Here is a 13244-nt window from a genome sequence, read left to right as displayed (position 1 = left end):
GCTGGAAAAACATTATACATGCTACTGTCACATATTTAACATATAAATGCAAGCATATTGAGGAAAGTATTCTAAAATGTCCACAGTAGTTAAAGCTGAACGGCGGGACCCAGTGGCTTTTCATTTTCCCCCATTTCCCAAATTGTCTTCCATTACCTTGTGCTACTTCAATCTCTGAATCCCAGAGCCTCCCCTGCAACCCGAGGACAAGGGCACGCAAGTCTGAAGGTGCCTTCGCTCGCCGAGAAGAGACTCAGACACGGAATTGTAGCTCAGTTTTATTTTCTACAGAAACAAACATGTAAGCCGGCCTCCTCCAGCGACAAACAATCAGGCCCCCACAATGAAGTGGCCGCTCGTGCAAGGACCATCCCCTAGGGGAGGAGGCACGACCTAGGAAGGGGCGCCAGGCTGGGCTTAGCGCCTTTGTCCTGAGGGAGGCCGAGCCAAAAACACAGGCAGAAAGCACTGCGTAATCCACATCAACAGGGAAAGCTGCAGGAGACAGGAGCTGATGGAGAGCTGGAGTTGGCGGTGGTCCGCAGCAATCAGTCGGCTAAATGTGAGAGGCGAAGAACATTACATTAAAGGTGACACCTCTGCACCCATCTCCCCGGGCTCCCTCGGGTGGTGGCGGGCCTGGTGCACCAGGTCTCTGTTCTGAGACCCTGTGCTGGGGTGTTCCCAGGTCTCTAGAAACCTGACCGTGGGGTGTAGGCGGATCCCAGCCCCCACCCTGCCACGCTGCGCAGGCCACCCACCCAGGCCCCGTCCCTGTCCTGGTCCTGAACTGACATAGTCAGTATGTTGCCAGACACGGTGAACTCCTTCAGAAGCACCCCTGGCACGGGGAGCGGTGGGGCATCCCGGGCCAGGCTCCTGTGGGCCAGCTCTGCTTCCATGGGTGTCGGGAAAGGCATGGTGAGGTAGCTGGTGGGGGCCCAGTTAAGGCATCATCTCCTAGGACGTGGCCTGTGCCTCCGGCCTGCTGCTTACCCCAGGTCAGCTTTCCCCACTCCTCACCCCCACCCCCGATTGCCCAGCTCATCCCCCCCAGGCTGTCTCCCCAGGCACTGGCCCAGTAGCACATCCCACTCAGCTGTCTTGGTTCCACACTTTCCTTTGCTGCACCCCAAGGTGACTCCTCCATGCCCTTACAAGGCCCCTCCCCACCCTGCCCCCTGTCGCATCACCTGGCCCCCTCCTCGTCACCCAACCCTCCCTCTCCCCACCTCCCGCCACCCGCTCCCATCTTGCCCCCTTCCCCCCACCTCCTGATCCCCTCCTACACCCGGGTCCCCCTATCTCCTGGCCCCTGCCCCCCTTCCTGCATGACCCAGTGCCCCTAACCCCATCACCCATCCCCTCTCCCCCACCCTGCACACCCCCTACCTCCCAGCCCTTACCTGCTGCCCTCCTCACAGCTGGCCTCCCGTATCCCCACCTCCCAACTCCCACCCCCACCCCCACCCAACCCCTTACTCACATCTCCCCCGCCTCCTCCCCCACCTGGCCCTGCCCTCCCCATCTCCCGGCCCCCATCCCGCCACGAGAACTGTCTAGAACAGAACAGAACAGAACAGAACAGGATACAACTCAAGCAGGCGGCTGTCCGGCCTCCTGGTCCCGCATCTGCAGCATCCATTCAGCCATGAAGCCGGGCCACCACGTGGCCCACGAGGGACGCCTCCTCCTGGCCCTGAGGCCCTTGCTGCCGCGATGCCCTGAGTACCTCCGCCGCCCGCAGCACCCGCCTCTCCTGGGCTGCCAGCATCGCCCCCTGGGCCACCAGGATCGCCAGGGCCCCCTGGGCCATCAGCATCGCCCGCCGCGCCCCCTGTGCCCTGGCCTGAGGCCTGCATGGCTCCTGGGCCTCTGTGGCGCGCTCAGAGACAAAGTCGGGGCCCACGAGGACGCGGAGGCAGTGAGGCTGCAGGAAGTTCCGCCCCCTGGCGTGAGAGGGGCAGCCTGGGATCCTCAGGGCGCCTGCGCACAGGGGCCCTACTTCCGGCCCTGGGAGACCCCGAGCGAGCCCTGGAGCACATGACTGGTTCTCGCCAACCCTGCCCCTCCCCAAGAGAGCCCAGGCCGGAAGGTGGCCGCCATGCCAGCTTGGACCCGTCACCCCTGAGCAGCCGGCGATCCACCAGGCCCCTGTCCCGGGAGCCCTGCAGGTAGTCCGGTACCGCGGGGCCCAGCCTGTCCCGTCTCCCTGGTCTTCCTCACATCGAGGAGCAAGGCGGGCCTGGGAACACAGGGCCGGGGCCGTGCGGCCGTCGTCCCGGACCCTGCCTATCCTGCCTGTCCTTGGGGGAGCGTCCAGGACAGACCCCGGGGCCAGGCCTCTAACTGGGTTCAGCAGCCTCTGTCCCTGTCCCGGTCGCCCAGCCAGGTGGGGTAGCTGGAACCGCATGTCAGGTGGGAGTGACCTCCTGCCAGCCAAGGTCGCCCATGTGCCAGGTCCACCCAAGGTGGACGGGAGGGCCCAGCAGGACCCAGGGCCGGGTCTCACTCCTGGGTTCAACAGGCTCTGTCCCTGTCCTAGTCGCCCCGCCTGGTGGGGGAGCTGGAGCTGCGTGTGGGGTGGGTTGCGGGTGGCCTCCCAGCAGCCAGGCGCAGGTGGACAGGCGGGACCTGCTGGACCTGAGGCTGGGTTGGGCCTGGCTCCTGGATTCGGCAGTATCAGTCCCTGTCCTGGTCGCTCTTACCTGGTGGGGAGCTGGGAGGTGACCCTGTGTCTGCTGGGTGCTGATCTACTTGTGTGTCCGGAAGGGGGGTCAAATCCACGGGACAGGTACCTCTAGAGGCATGCAGGGGTGAGGGCGGCACGGCCCTGGGAGCTGGATGTCTGTGCCAGGCACACCTGTGGCAACAGGAGGTGACCGGACAGGGTCTAGCCCTGAGGAAGGGGGAGGTACTGCAATCCAAACCACTCTCCCCCACCGTCCAAATCCAGGAATCAGCAGCCTCTGCACCCGGGAAAAGCATATTGACACTCACGTGGAAACTAAAAAAGTTGATCTTTTGGAGGTAGAGCAGAATAATGGTTACCAGAGACTGGGAAAGGTGGGGAGGGTGGGGAGGTTACTGGGGACAAACATATAGTTGGATAGAAGGAGTAAGTTCTAGTGTTTGATAGCACTGTAGAGGGACTATTTATTGTATATTTCAAAATAGCTAAAAGATAGGAAATGTTCCCCCAAAAAAGAAATGATAAATGCTTGAGGTGGTGGATATCCTAAATACCCCGACTTGATCATTACATAGTGTGTGCGTCTGCATGTATCAAAATATCACATATACTCCATAAATATGTGGAGTTATCATACATCAGTTAAAAATGTTTTTACTTACAGGAAAGAAAAATTCACCCAAGCTCTTGCGTGTACCTCCAGTTCATTATTTTCACTACTGTATTTCATTGCATATATTTCATTAAATGATGAATTTTAAAAACCAGAGAACACAACTTGATAACACAATTACACCCGGAATAGCTGAAAATGAGACATAACCCACTTAGTGATTGCCATCCTTCCTGTCATCCTCTGCTCAGTCCCCATTCTCAGACAGAGGCAGGCTAAAGTTCTTACCTTCAACAGGTCAGGGAAGGGAGAGTAAAGTACACGTGACCCTGTCTTAGGAAGCAGGAAGACAGAGGGAGGGTCTCCTGGTCCCCATTATTTTCCCGGCCTATTATCACCAGATCAAGTCAAGGAAAGAAGTCCTAACTGATTGAGAGATTCCCGGAGATACTGCCACTGTCCTGGAAGTCTCAGTCAGCCACTGGGCCGGAAATCTCCTCCATCAATATTTCAGCCAGAGCAACATCTGCCACTAGATGGCATCAAACTCCAGCCGGGATCAGGACAGATTTGGATGGTCCAGTAGGCTTGCCTCGTTCACTTCATTAACCCCACAGTAACACAGTTTCACATTGTATGTGATTGGAGTTCTTGGAAACTACCTATTACATTACGGCAGAGTTTCATAGTCCTCTAATTTATCCATTCTGCTGATGATGGGCAGGCATTTGGATAGTTTCCATCCCTTGGCTATGAACATACTTGTACAGGTCTCTTGAAGCACATGTCCAAGTTTCTTTTTGGAATTGCTGTATCACAGGCAATACATATCTCGAAATTTACTAGATAATGCCATGTTTTCCCAAGTGGTTTGAGCCAATTTTCGCTTCCACCGTAATGTATGAGAGTACCTATAGCTCAACATTCTCATCAATAGTGACGGTACTAGTCTGTTCTCGCATTGCTATAAAGAACTACCTGAGACTGAGTAATTCATAAAGAAAAGAGGTTTAATTGACTCACAGTTCTGCAGGCTCTACAGGAAGCATGGCTGGGGAGGCCTCAAGAAAGTTACAATCATAGCAGAAGGCAAAGAGGAAGGAGTCACATCTTATATGGCCAGAGAAGGAGAAAGAGAAAGTGAAGGGGGAGATGCTACACACTTTTAAACAACCAGATCTCGTGAGAGCTCACTATCATGAGAATAGCAAAGGGGAAACCAACGCCCATGATCCAATCACCTCCCACCAGGCCCTTCCTCCAACAATTCAGTTGGATTACAATTACAATTCAACATGAGATTTGGGCAGGGACATAAATCCAAACCATATCATTCCACTCCTGCCCCCTCCCAAATCTCATGTACTTCTCACATTGCAAAATACAATCATCTCCTCTCAACAGTCCCCCAAGTCTTAACCCATTTCAGCACTAACTCGAAACTCCACAGTCCAAAGTCTCATCTGAGATAAGGCAAGTCCCTTCTGCCCATGAGCCTGTAAAATCAAAAGCAAGTCAGTTACTTCCAAGATACAATTGAGGTACAGGCATTGGGTAAAGACTCCCTTTCCAAAAGGGGGACATCGGCCAAAACAAAGGGGCTACAGGCCCCATGCAAGTCCAAAACCCAACAGGACAGCCATTAATTCTTTTTTTTTTTCCCATTACAAAATAATTTATTCAAACACACAGCTACAGCACGAGACTCCTGTGTACAAGCACACTGATGCTCCTGACTACCCTCAACTAGAGGACCCTTTTCTTCCCTCTTGCCTTGCAGACCTCTTCTATCGAATCTTTCATGTACTGGATCTCCTTGGCCAGGGAATCTGCCCTCTCTTTCAGAGTCTCGTTCTTCTTTTCCAGGGCTTTGCACTCACCAGCGAGGACCTCCTACTCCACCCTCTTCTTCTGGTGATACCTAGTTTCTGCTGTTCTGTTTTTGCTCCATTTTTTCAGCTTCTTATCCAGTTTCTCACCCTTTACTTGTGCTGATACCATCTTCTCCCCAGGAGGGTCATAAGGTTTGGGACAGGCAGAGCCACAGAGGACACCTGGAGATGGCAGGCTCCTACTTGGAGAGCCCCTGGAGGTAGAGGGGATGTGCTGGGGAGAGCTGAGATAGGACTCTGGGCTCATACAGATGCCACTATCATTATCTGAGGGAGTGACTTCCTCCTTTATGCACTGAGGGATCATGGAAATGTAAGCAGTGAAGTCTGGCTTCCTATCTCCTTCAGAGCTATCCGCTTCACTTCCCAGCTCTAGACTACAGGAATAATCTAGAGTGGAGGACAGGACCTCTGGGGAAAGGGGAAGAGGTTGCAAGAAGGTGAAGGGGGCAACCTGGTTGGGTTTTGTTCACCTTTCTGGGAGATGGCAATTCGGGTTCACCATCTGAGGGGGCTCCTTATTAGTCTCCTGGACTAGGGGGACAAAGAGATCACACGAGTCATCCAACGTGGCCAGAAGCTCATCTGGCATGGTTTCCAGGTCATCTATACCCAACAGGGCATTAAAGTCGAACTCCTTCAGATCCGTTTTCTCCAACATCCAGTCTGTCCCAAAGAAAGCATCCTCCTTGCCATTGTTGGAGGCACTGACCAGCCCATCCACAGGCAGCCATTCGGAGGAGTCTGCCTTAGCCTTGTTGCTGGAGAACCCATGAGGTTTGAAGTGCCTGGCCACCTCCAGGTAGTCATCTAAGAGACCTAGGCTTTCTTCAGTCCCCAAACCTGACTGGTCAAAGGGGGACATCAAGCCCCCACCAACACCTCACTGCTCAGGAAGCTCATCCTGGTCATGGTGCAGTGCTTTGCTGGAATCAAGGAATGTGCTTAATTCGAAGGTGTCTTTGTCAGTTACAGCAATGCTGCTGCTGAATGCTGTGAGAAGTGCCATGGCTTAAGCCGCCGGTGGGTGCCACTGCAGAGCCTGGTGCTGCTGCCACCACTGCAAAGACCAATGCTGCCACAGGCACTGCTACCCCTAATACGCCATGGTGGCCACGGACCCTGAAGGCCGGGAGGAGGGAAGGCACGCACGTGCGGAGGAAACTACATGTGTGGGCGGGCACAGCAGAAAATCGTCATTAATTCTTAAAGCTCCAAAATAATCTCCTTTGACTCCATGTCTTACATCCAGGCCACACTGATGCAAGGGGTGGGCTCCCAAGGCCTTGGGCACCTCCGCTTCTGTGGCTCTGCAGGATACAGCCCCCTCGACTGCTCTCCTGGGCTGGTGTTGAGTGTCTGCAGCTTTTCCAGGAGTATAATGCAAGTTGCCGGTGGATCTACGATTCTGGGGTCTGGAGGACGGTGGCCCCCTTCTCACAGCTCCACCAGGCAGTGCCCCAGGGGGGACTCTGTGTAGGGACTCCAACCCCAGGTTTCCCTTCCACACTACCCTAGTTGAGTTTCCCCAGGAGGGCTCCATCCCTGCAGCAGACTTCTGCCTGGACATTCAGGTGTTTCCATACATCCTCTGAATGTAGGCAGAGGTTCCCAAGCCTCAGCTTTTGCCCTCTGCATACCCGCAGGCTTAACACCACATGGAAGCCACCAAGGCTTACAGCTTGCACCCTCTGGGGCAGCAGCCAGAAGTGTATCTGGGGCCCTTTTAGACATGGCTGAAGCTGGAGCAGCTGGGGCACAGATAGCAGTGTCCCGAGGGTGCGCAGGCCAGCAGGGTCCTGGGCCGGGTCCAAAAATCCTTTCTTCCCTCTTCGGCCTCCAGGCCTGTGAATGTCCATCAAAAAATTAAAAATAGAACTACCATACGATCCAGCTATCCACTTCTGGGTATAGAGCTGAAGGAAATGAAATCTGTTTCTTCCTGAGTCAGTTTTCATAGTTTGTACATTTCTAGGAATTTGTCCACTTCATCTAGGTTATCTAATGTGTTGGCAAACAATTGTTCACCATCTTCTCATATAATCCTTTTTGGGGGTGGAAGAATTCAGTAACGATCAACAAAATGGAAAGGCAACTTGCAGAATATTGAGGAATAATATATTGTTCACATCTTATCAATATAATACGTGCATTTTGTGGGGGCAATAATACATGGTCTCAGTTTTTTTCCTCATCAGCTATAACAGGGTTGGGGTCTACAGTGATATCTTCTCAAGTCTCCAGCATCTGCGTCGCACTCAGGTAGCAGCACAGAGTCCCGAGTGAGCCCCTAACAGATACTCATCTCCCTTGGGACAGAAGCAGCACATGGACTTCCATCTCTGGTCATTAGGTCCCATGGCCTAGGGACCATGTCTCAAAATTAGCTTCGATGCCATAACATATTCGATCAGAATACAGGTAATGGTCTAAGCTGAAATATGAGCATTTCAGCTGAACTTCAGGCATAGTGACGGCAAATTGGAAAGAGATGCAAAGAGATTTCAAGGATCTTGGAAATTCACAATGTCATTTAAGAAGAAAACACACGTCACTCAATTCCAGTAAAGAATCACAGACTCGGCCATGCATGTTGGCTCATGCCTATAGTCCCAATAGTTTGGGAGATCGAGGTGGGAGGATCGCTTGAGCCCAGGAGTTCGGGAATCACAGACTCTTCAGCTCCCAGTCCGGTGCTCTTAACCACTACATGCTGCCAGTCATCAATATTATCCCATATTTCCTTTATTGAAATAGGATCATTAAAGCTTAGGGGGAAACATTTGATAGGAAAAGATTTCACGTATTTTTCTAGATTTTCATTTCCTCCTTTTGTTGTTGTTTTTTCTGGAGACAAGGTCTCACTGTGTCACCCAGGTCAGAGTGCAGTGGTGCAATCATGGCTCACTGCAGCCTTGACTTCCTGTGCTCAACCCATCTTCCCACCTCAGCCTCCCAAGTAGCTGGGACTATAGGTGCGCACCTCCACGCCCGACTCATTTTTTAAAATGGTTCGTAGAGATGGCATCTGACTATGTTGCCCAGGCTAGTCTCAAACTCCTGGACACAAGCGGTCCTCCCACCTCGGCTTCCCAAAGTGTGGGGATTACAGGCGTGAGCCACACTGCACCAGGCCGCCTCCATTTCCTCTTTCATATACACTCCAGTTAAATTTTTAAAAAGTAGTTGGTCGCCCCGAGGCAGAGACTGTCTTATAGTTTTTCCGTTTCCCAGAGTGCCTTGCTAAATACCCAATTGTTGACTGAATCTTTAAACTCTTCTGAGTTTACAAATTTACTGTACTGTAAAGACGTAGACCCGACAGGTACAAAATCTTTGGTCTTTCAATCAACATAGGTCCTGGAAACATCACTTCATTCCTAAATGCCAACATAATGAATACAAGAGAATTGGTTTTAAACAAACATTTTGATCAGTGTTTACTTAAATTCCCAGGGGATTCCCACCTTACTCCACTCCCTCGGCTCAGCACACGTAGTATAAGCCACACTAGTCCGCATCTGGTGTTACAACTTTCTGTCCAGTTTCAGAACACCCTCCTTTCACCAATTCATGGCCTGCAACCCTTCCACCACCATTTCCACAAGCAAACTTCAGGTCTTATTCAAGGTGAGGTGCCATACTTGCTGCAGCACTTAAGTATTTTTAGCCATTTAACATGCATAGAACTGTGCTACCATTGTTACTAGGTTCCCATCTTCTTATTTTATGTGTCACTGACAAAGGTTTTGAGTATTGTGCCCCAACCCCATTTTTCCTGTAAGTTTTGCGATTTGTACTACACAATGATTTTGAGGTACACGTATGTCATGTTATAATCATAACTCATTGTATCACTGTTTGGGGAAAAAATTAACCAATAACCGATTTATTTTTTCAAAGATAACAGGTGTGCAAGCTTCCAGAAAATCTGCTTAAGCATAAAATCAAATCAGAGAACAGTTGTTTTTCCTCCAGCATCTATCCAGTGGCTAGCTAGCACTCAAATCAGACACTAGATTTGGAACCGGAAGGACATCATTCACCTTGAAGTAGTGAACAAAAACATGGTTTTGTTAAGAAATAAAAGAGATAAAAGTCATTATAAAAACTGTCTTTTCCGCCAGACACAGTGGCTCTTGCCTGTGGTCCCAGCTACTCAGGAGGCTGAGATGGGAGGAACACTTGAGTTCAGGAGGTCGAGGCTCCAGTGAGCCGTGATCGCACTACTGCACTCCCGCCAGCCTGGGCGACAGAGCGAGACCCTGACTCTAAAAAAAGGGAAATGATCTTTTCCATCCTCAGAGCAAGCATGCAGAATATGATTGTCATCCTATTCATAGACGTGGAAACTAAACCTAAGAGAGGCTGAGTGACTGGCCCAAAGTACCATGGCTGATAGGGGTTGTAATAAATTCAAGTGGTCTTTGTCTAGGATCAGAAAAACTACCACTATATGTAATGGTGCTTGTAACTGTGACGTGTTATTTCCGATTGTCTGCAAAACACAAACATGAATAAATGAGATGAGTTGTTGGGGGAAAGTAAGAAAACGGTGACACTGTTAGGGTTACCCATCTCTCCACGTACCTCCTAACATCAGACCCTGATTGGGGCAGAAAACCCTGGCCTGTACCATGACAAATGCTTCCTGTCCAATAATAGGATGTTCAACAGCTCTTCGGTACCAACAGTGAACAAATTTTTTGCAAAAGAATATTATTGCTGCAATTGGCCAGGCATGGTGGCTTACGCCTGTAATCCCAACAATTTGGGAGGCTGAGCTGGGCAGATTGCTTGAGCTCAAGAGTTCGAGAGCAGCCTGGGCAACATGGCTGTACCTACTCTCTACAAAAAATTGTAAAATTTGCCAGGCGTGGTAGCGCACGCCTGTGGTTCCAGCTACTCTGGAGGCTGAGGCGGGAAGATGGCATTGAGCCCAGGAAGTCAAGTCTGCGGTAAGCCATGTTCACGCCACTGCACTCCAGCTTGGGTGACAAAGTGAGACCCGGTCTTCTGTCTGTCTCTATCCATCTATCTATCTATCTATCTATCTATCTATCTATCTATCTATCTATCTATCTTTCTTCTCTATCTATCTGTATCATCTATATCTATATATGTATAGCTTAGCTATAGCTGCAGCAGTGAATAGAAACCCTTTTAGCAAAGTGTTCCCAAACTCTTGCTTCTAATTCTTGACCAACTCAGAAGTAAAGGAGGAGAATGAAGTTAAAGGAAGTCATATGTTTCCGTGCTCTCATGCATACTTTTATTTCTGCAAGGTCAGTAGTAACGTGCCTACTTTCGTTTCTGATGTTAGTCCTCTCTCTCTCTGTCTTAGTCCAGCTAAATGTGTCTCCGTTGTTCTTTAAGCACTTCCTTATTTTTCTGGGACAACAAGATGATCCAGTTAATCTTGGACTTTCTCTGCCCTAGCCCTGGAATCAGTCATTTCTCTAATGAGCTCTGTTCTTTGTAATCAAGGCTGTTGTTTAGAAATCGAGACCCAGGCGCTAAGTCGACTCACTGCTATTGAGATGATCCCAGGCCTTCTAAGTGATGGAGCTGAGACATATGCATACGCACAGCCCTACATTACAGCTATGTTTATTTCTATACCTATCTGTACATTGAAAGCCATCAGTGTATTAGGCCACTCTTGTGCCGCTATAAAGAAATACCTGAGACTGGGTAATTTATACAGAAAAGAGATTTACTGGGCTCTTGGTTCTGCAGGCTCTGCAGGAAGCATAGTGCTGGCATCTACCCGGCTTCTAGAGAGGCCTCAGGAAGCTTCTACTTGTGGTGGGAGGCAAAGCGAGAGCTTGTGTATCTCATGGTGAAAGCAGGAGCGAGTCAGGGGGAGAGAGAGAGAGAGAATGAGAATGTGTGTGGGGGGGAGGGGGGAATGCCACCCACTTTAAAATGACAAGATCTCTCGAGAACTCACTATCACGAAGACAGCACTAAGCCATTCCTGAGGGATCCACCCCCGTGACCCAAACACCCCCTACCAGGCCCCACCTCCAGCCCTGGGGATTACAAGTTAACATGAGATTTGGGTGGGGACAGACATTCAGACTAGATCAATGAGTTCACACCAACAACTCCAAATCGAACCCACATTCGAGCCTTCTCCCTTTTCATATCTGCAACTCCTTTTCCAAATGGTGAGAAAGCCAGGTCCCTACATCATTCATATATTTACTGCAAAGCCAATCAATCATCTGAGCCCATCAGGTTACCACCCAACTTGGCACACGTTCCTCTCTTGGACCCCTGACCCCTCCCCAGGACACTGTCACCCTCGCCGACTCCCTTCCTTACTCCACAAAACTTCCTTGTGCCGGACACTGCTGCGCTCAGTGGAGGATCATGCTTCACACTGGTCCCCAGACGCCCTCCACACTTGCCTTGAGTGGGCCCCCAATCCCAGGGGCTTTTGGAAGAAGATGGGGAGAAGGACAGGATCCAGGAAGAGAGGCGGGAAGGAAGACCGGCAGAGCAGCCGGCAGGAAGGGCCATTGTTCCTTCTGATGCTCCATTCGTAGCCAATGGCAACTCAAACTGGTTGGCAGCAGTGTCCTCTTGACGAACGCTGTGGTCATGTCTCAAATTTACCTTCAGCAGGAGCACTTCAGTCCACAGTCTTGGTGCCAGCTGCGACGCATTAGCATTGCTTCGAAGGCTTTTCCGGGCACAGAGAAAGCAAGTAGGTAGTTTTTAGAAAGAGAAAAATAAACTGAGTTCATCACGCCTGTAATCCCAGCACTTTGGCAGGCCAAGGTGGGAGGATGGCTTGAGCCCAGGAGTTTGAGAGCAGCCTAGACAACATAGTGAAACCCCATCTCTGCAAAAAAATAAAAATAAAAATAAATTAGCCGGGCGTGATGGTACACGCCTGTAATCCCAGCTACTCGACAGGCTGAGGTGGGAGGATTGCTTGAGCCCGGGAGGTCAAAGCTGCAATGAGCTGTGATTGTGCCACTACCCTCCAGCCTGGGTGACAGAGTGAGACCCTGTCTCAAATAAATAAATAAACGAACAAATACAAAGTTAGACAGCTGTTACTTTTTGAATATATACATATTCCCTATTCCCTGCAGATATTCTCAAGCATTTATTTTTATTTATTTATTTATTTTTTTTTTTTTTTAAAGTTCAGTTGTTCTGTCATCTGTGTGGTGGCTCCAGCATCTGTTTTGAGTCTCACTCTGTCACCCAGGCTGGAGTGCAGTGGCGCCATCTCGGCTCACTGCAAGCTCCACCTCCCGAGTTTAAGTGATTCTCCTGCCTCAGCCTCCTGAGTAGCTGGGAGTACAGGCGCCCACCACCACGCCTGGCTAATTTTTGTATTTTTAGTAGAGACGGGGTTTCACCATATTGGCCAGGCTGGTCTAGATCTCCTGACCTTGTGATCTGCCCACCTCAGCCTCCCAAAGTGCTGGGATTACAGGTGTGAGCCGCTGCACCCAGCCTCCAGCATCTGAACTCTTAGTCTCGTGGTCTCTTTCCTGCCCCGGGTGTGCTTAGTTTTTATGTGCACTGCTCATTATCATTAAGAACTTCTTTCCCCAGTGCTCCTGAAGTTCTTATATTAATATATCGCTCTTTTTATTTTAAGAGCTCAGGGGTACATGTGCAGGTTTGTTATACGGATAAGCGTGTGTCATGGGGGTTTGTTGCACAGATTATTTCATCACCCACGTATTAAGCCTAGTAACCATGAGCCATTTTTCCTCATACTCTCCCTCCTCCCAACCTCCGCCCTGCAAAAGGCCCCAGTGTGCTTCATTCTCCTCTATGTGTCCGTGTGTTCTCATCATTTAGCTCCCACTTATAAGTGAGAACATGTGGGATTTGGTTTTCTGTTCCTGCGTTAGTTTGCTAAGGATAATGGCCTCCAGCTCCATCCATGCTCCTGCAAAGGACATGCTCTCGCTCAGGAACTTTTATGGAACTGCATCTCAACCCTAGGCTCCCACAAATCCACACATCCATTGGGATAACCGTTGTGGGTTGAACTGTGTCCCCCAAAAAGGGA

At 50.4% G+C, this 13244-nt stretch overlaps 2 protein-coding genes and 1 pseudogene across 3 annotated transcripts in view; all 3 read right to left on the bottom strand.

Annotated features, from left to right (window-relative positions):
* Positions 1-292: 292 nt before the first annotated feature.
* On the bottom strand, positions 293-1866 carry LOC119623488 (cancer/testis antigen 2-like). The gene is made up of 3 exons (XM_073013294.1): positions 1594-1866; positions 796-930; positions 293-556 (listed from the first exon to the last, which is right to left on the bottom strand). The coding sequence occupies exons 1-3, from the start codon at positions 1860-1862 to the stop codon at positions 418-420; spliced, it is 543 nt and encodes a 180-aa protein (XP_072869395.1). The 5' UTR covers positions 1863-1866; the 3' UTR covers positions 293-417.
* Positions 1867-1871: 5 nt separating this feature from the next.
* LOC140710810 (cyclic AMP-dependent transcription factor ATF-4 pseudogene) lies at positions 1872-11536 on the bottom strand (annotated as a pseudogene).
* A 120-nt stretch (positions 11537-11656) lies between these two features.
* LOC103232832 (inhibitor of nuclear factor kappa B kinase regulatory subunit gamma) overlaps positions 11657-13244 on the bottom strand; it is a 33197-nt gene continuing 31609 nt past the window's right edge. The window contains exon 10 of one of the 2 annotated variants that reach the window (XM_073013285.1): positions 11657-11888. In XM_073013285.1, coding sequence (XP_072869386.1) covers positions 11824-11888 — 65 coding nt within the window. In that variant the 3' untranslated portion in view covers positions 11657-11823. Of the gene's footprint in view, positions 11889-11926; positions 12051-13244 lie in introns of those variants that run through there. The other variant, XM_073013286.1, reaches the window with a different exon arrangement.

This window comes from Chlorocebus sabaeus, chromosome X (genome assembly GCF_047675955.1).
Source record: "Chlorocebus sabaeus isolate Y175 chromosome X, mChlSab1.0.hap1, whole genome shotgun sequence".
NCBI lineage: Eukaryota > Metazoa > Chordata > Mammalia > Primates > Cercopithecidae > Chlorocebus > Chlorocebus sabaeus.
The sequence above is the reverse complement of the archived record's forward strand: the minus strand, read 5'-3'. Positions and strand labels throughout refer to the sequence as shown.

Coding starts and splice junctions, on each gene's coding strand:
- LOC119623488 (XM_073013294.1), bottom strand. CDS start 1,862: ATGCAGGCCTCAGGCCAGGGCACAGGGGGCGCGGCGGGCGATGCTGAT. Junction 931..1,593: donor GACAGCCGCCTGCTTGAGTT/GTATCCTGTTCT, acceptor GGCCCCCACCAG/CTACCTCACCATGCCTTTCC. Junction 557..795: donor TCTGGCAACATACTGACTAT/GTCAGTTCAGGA, acceptor TCTCACATTTAG/CCGACTGATTGCTGCGGACC.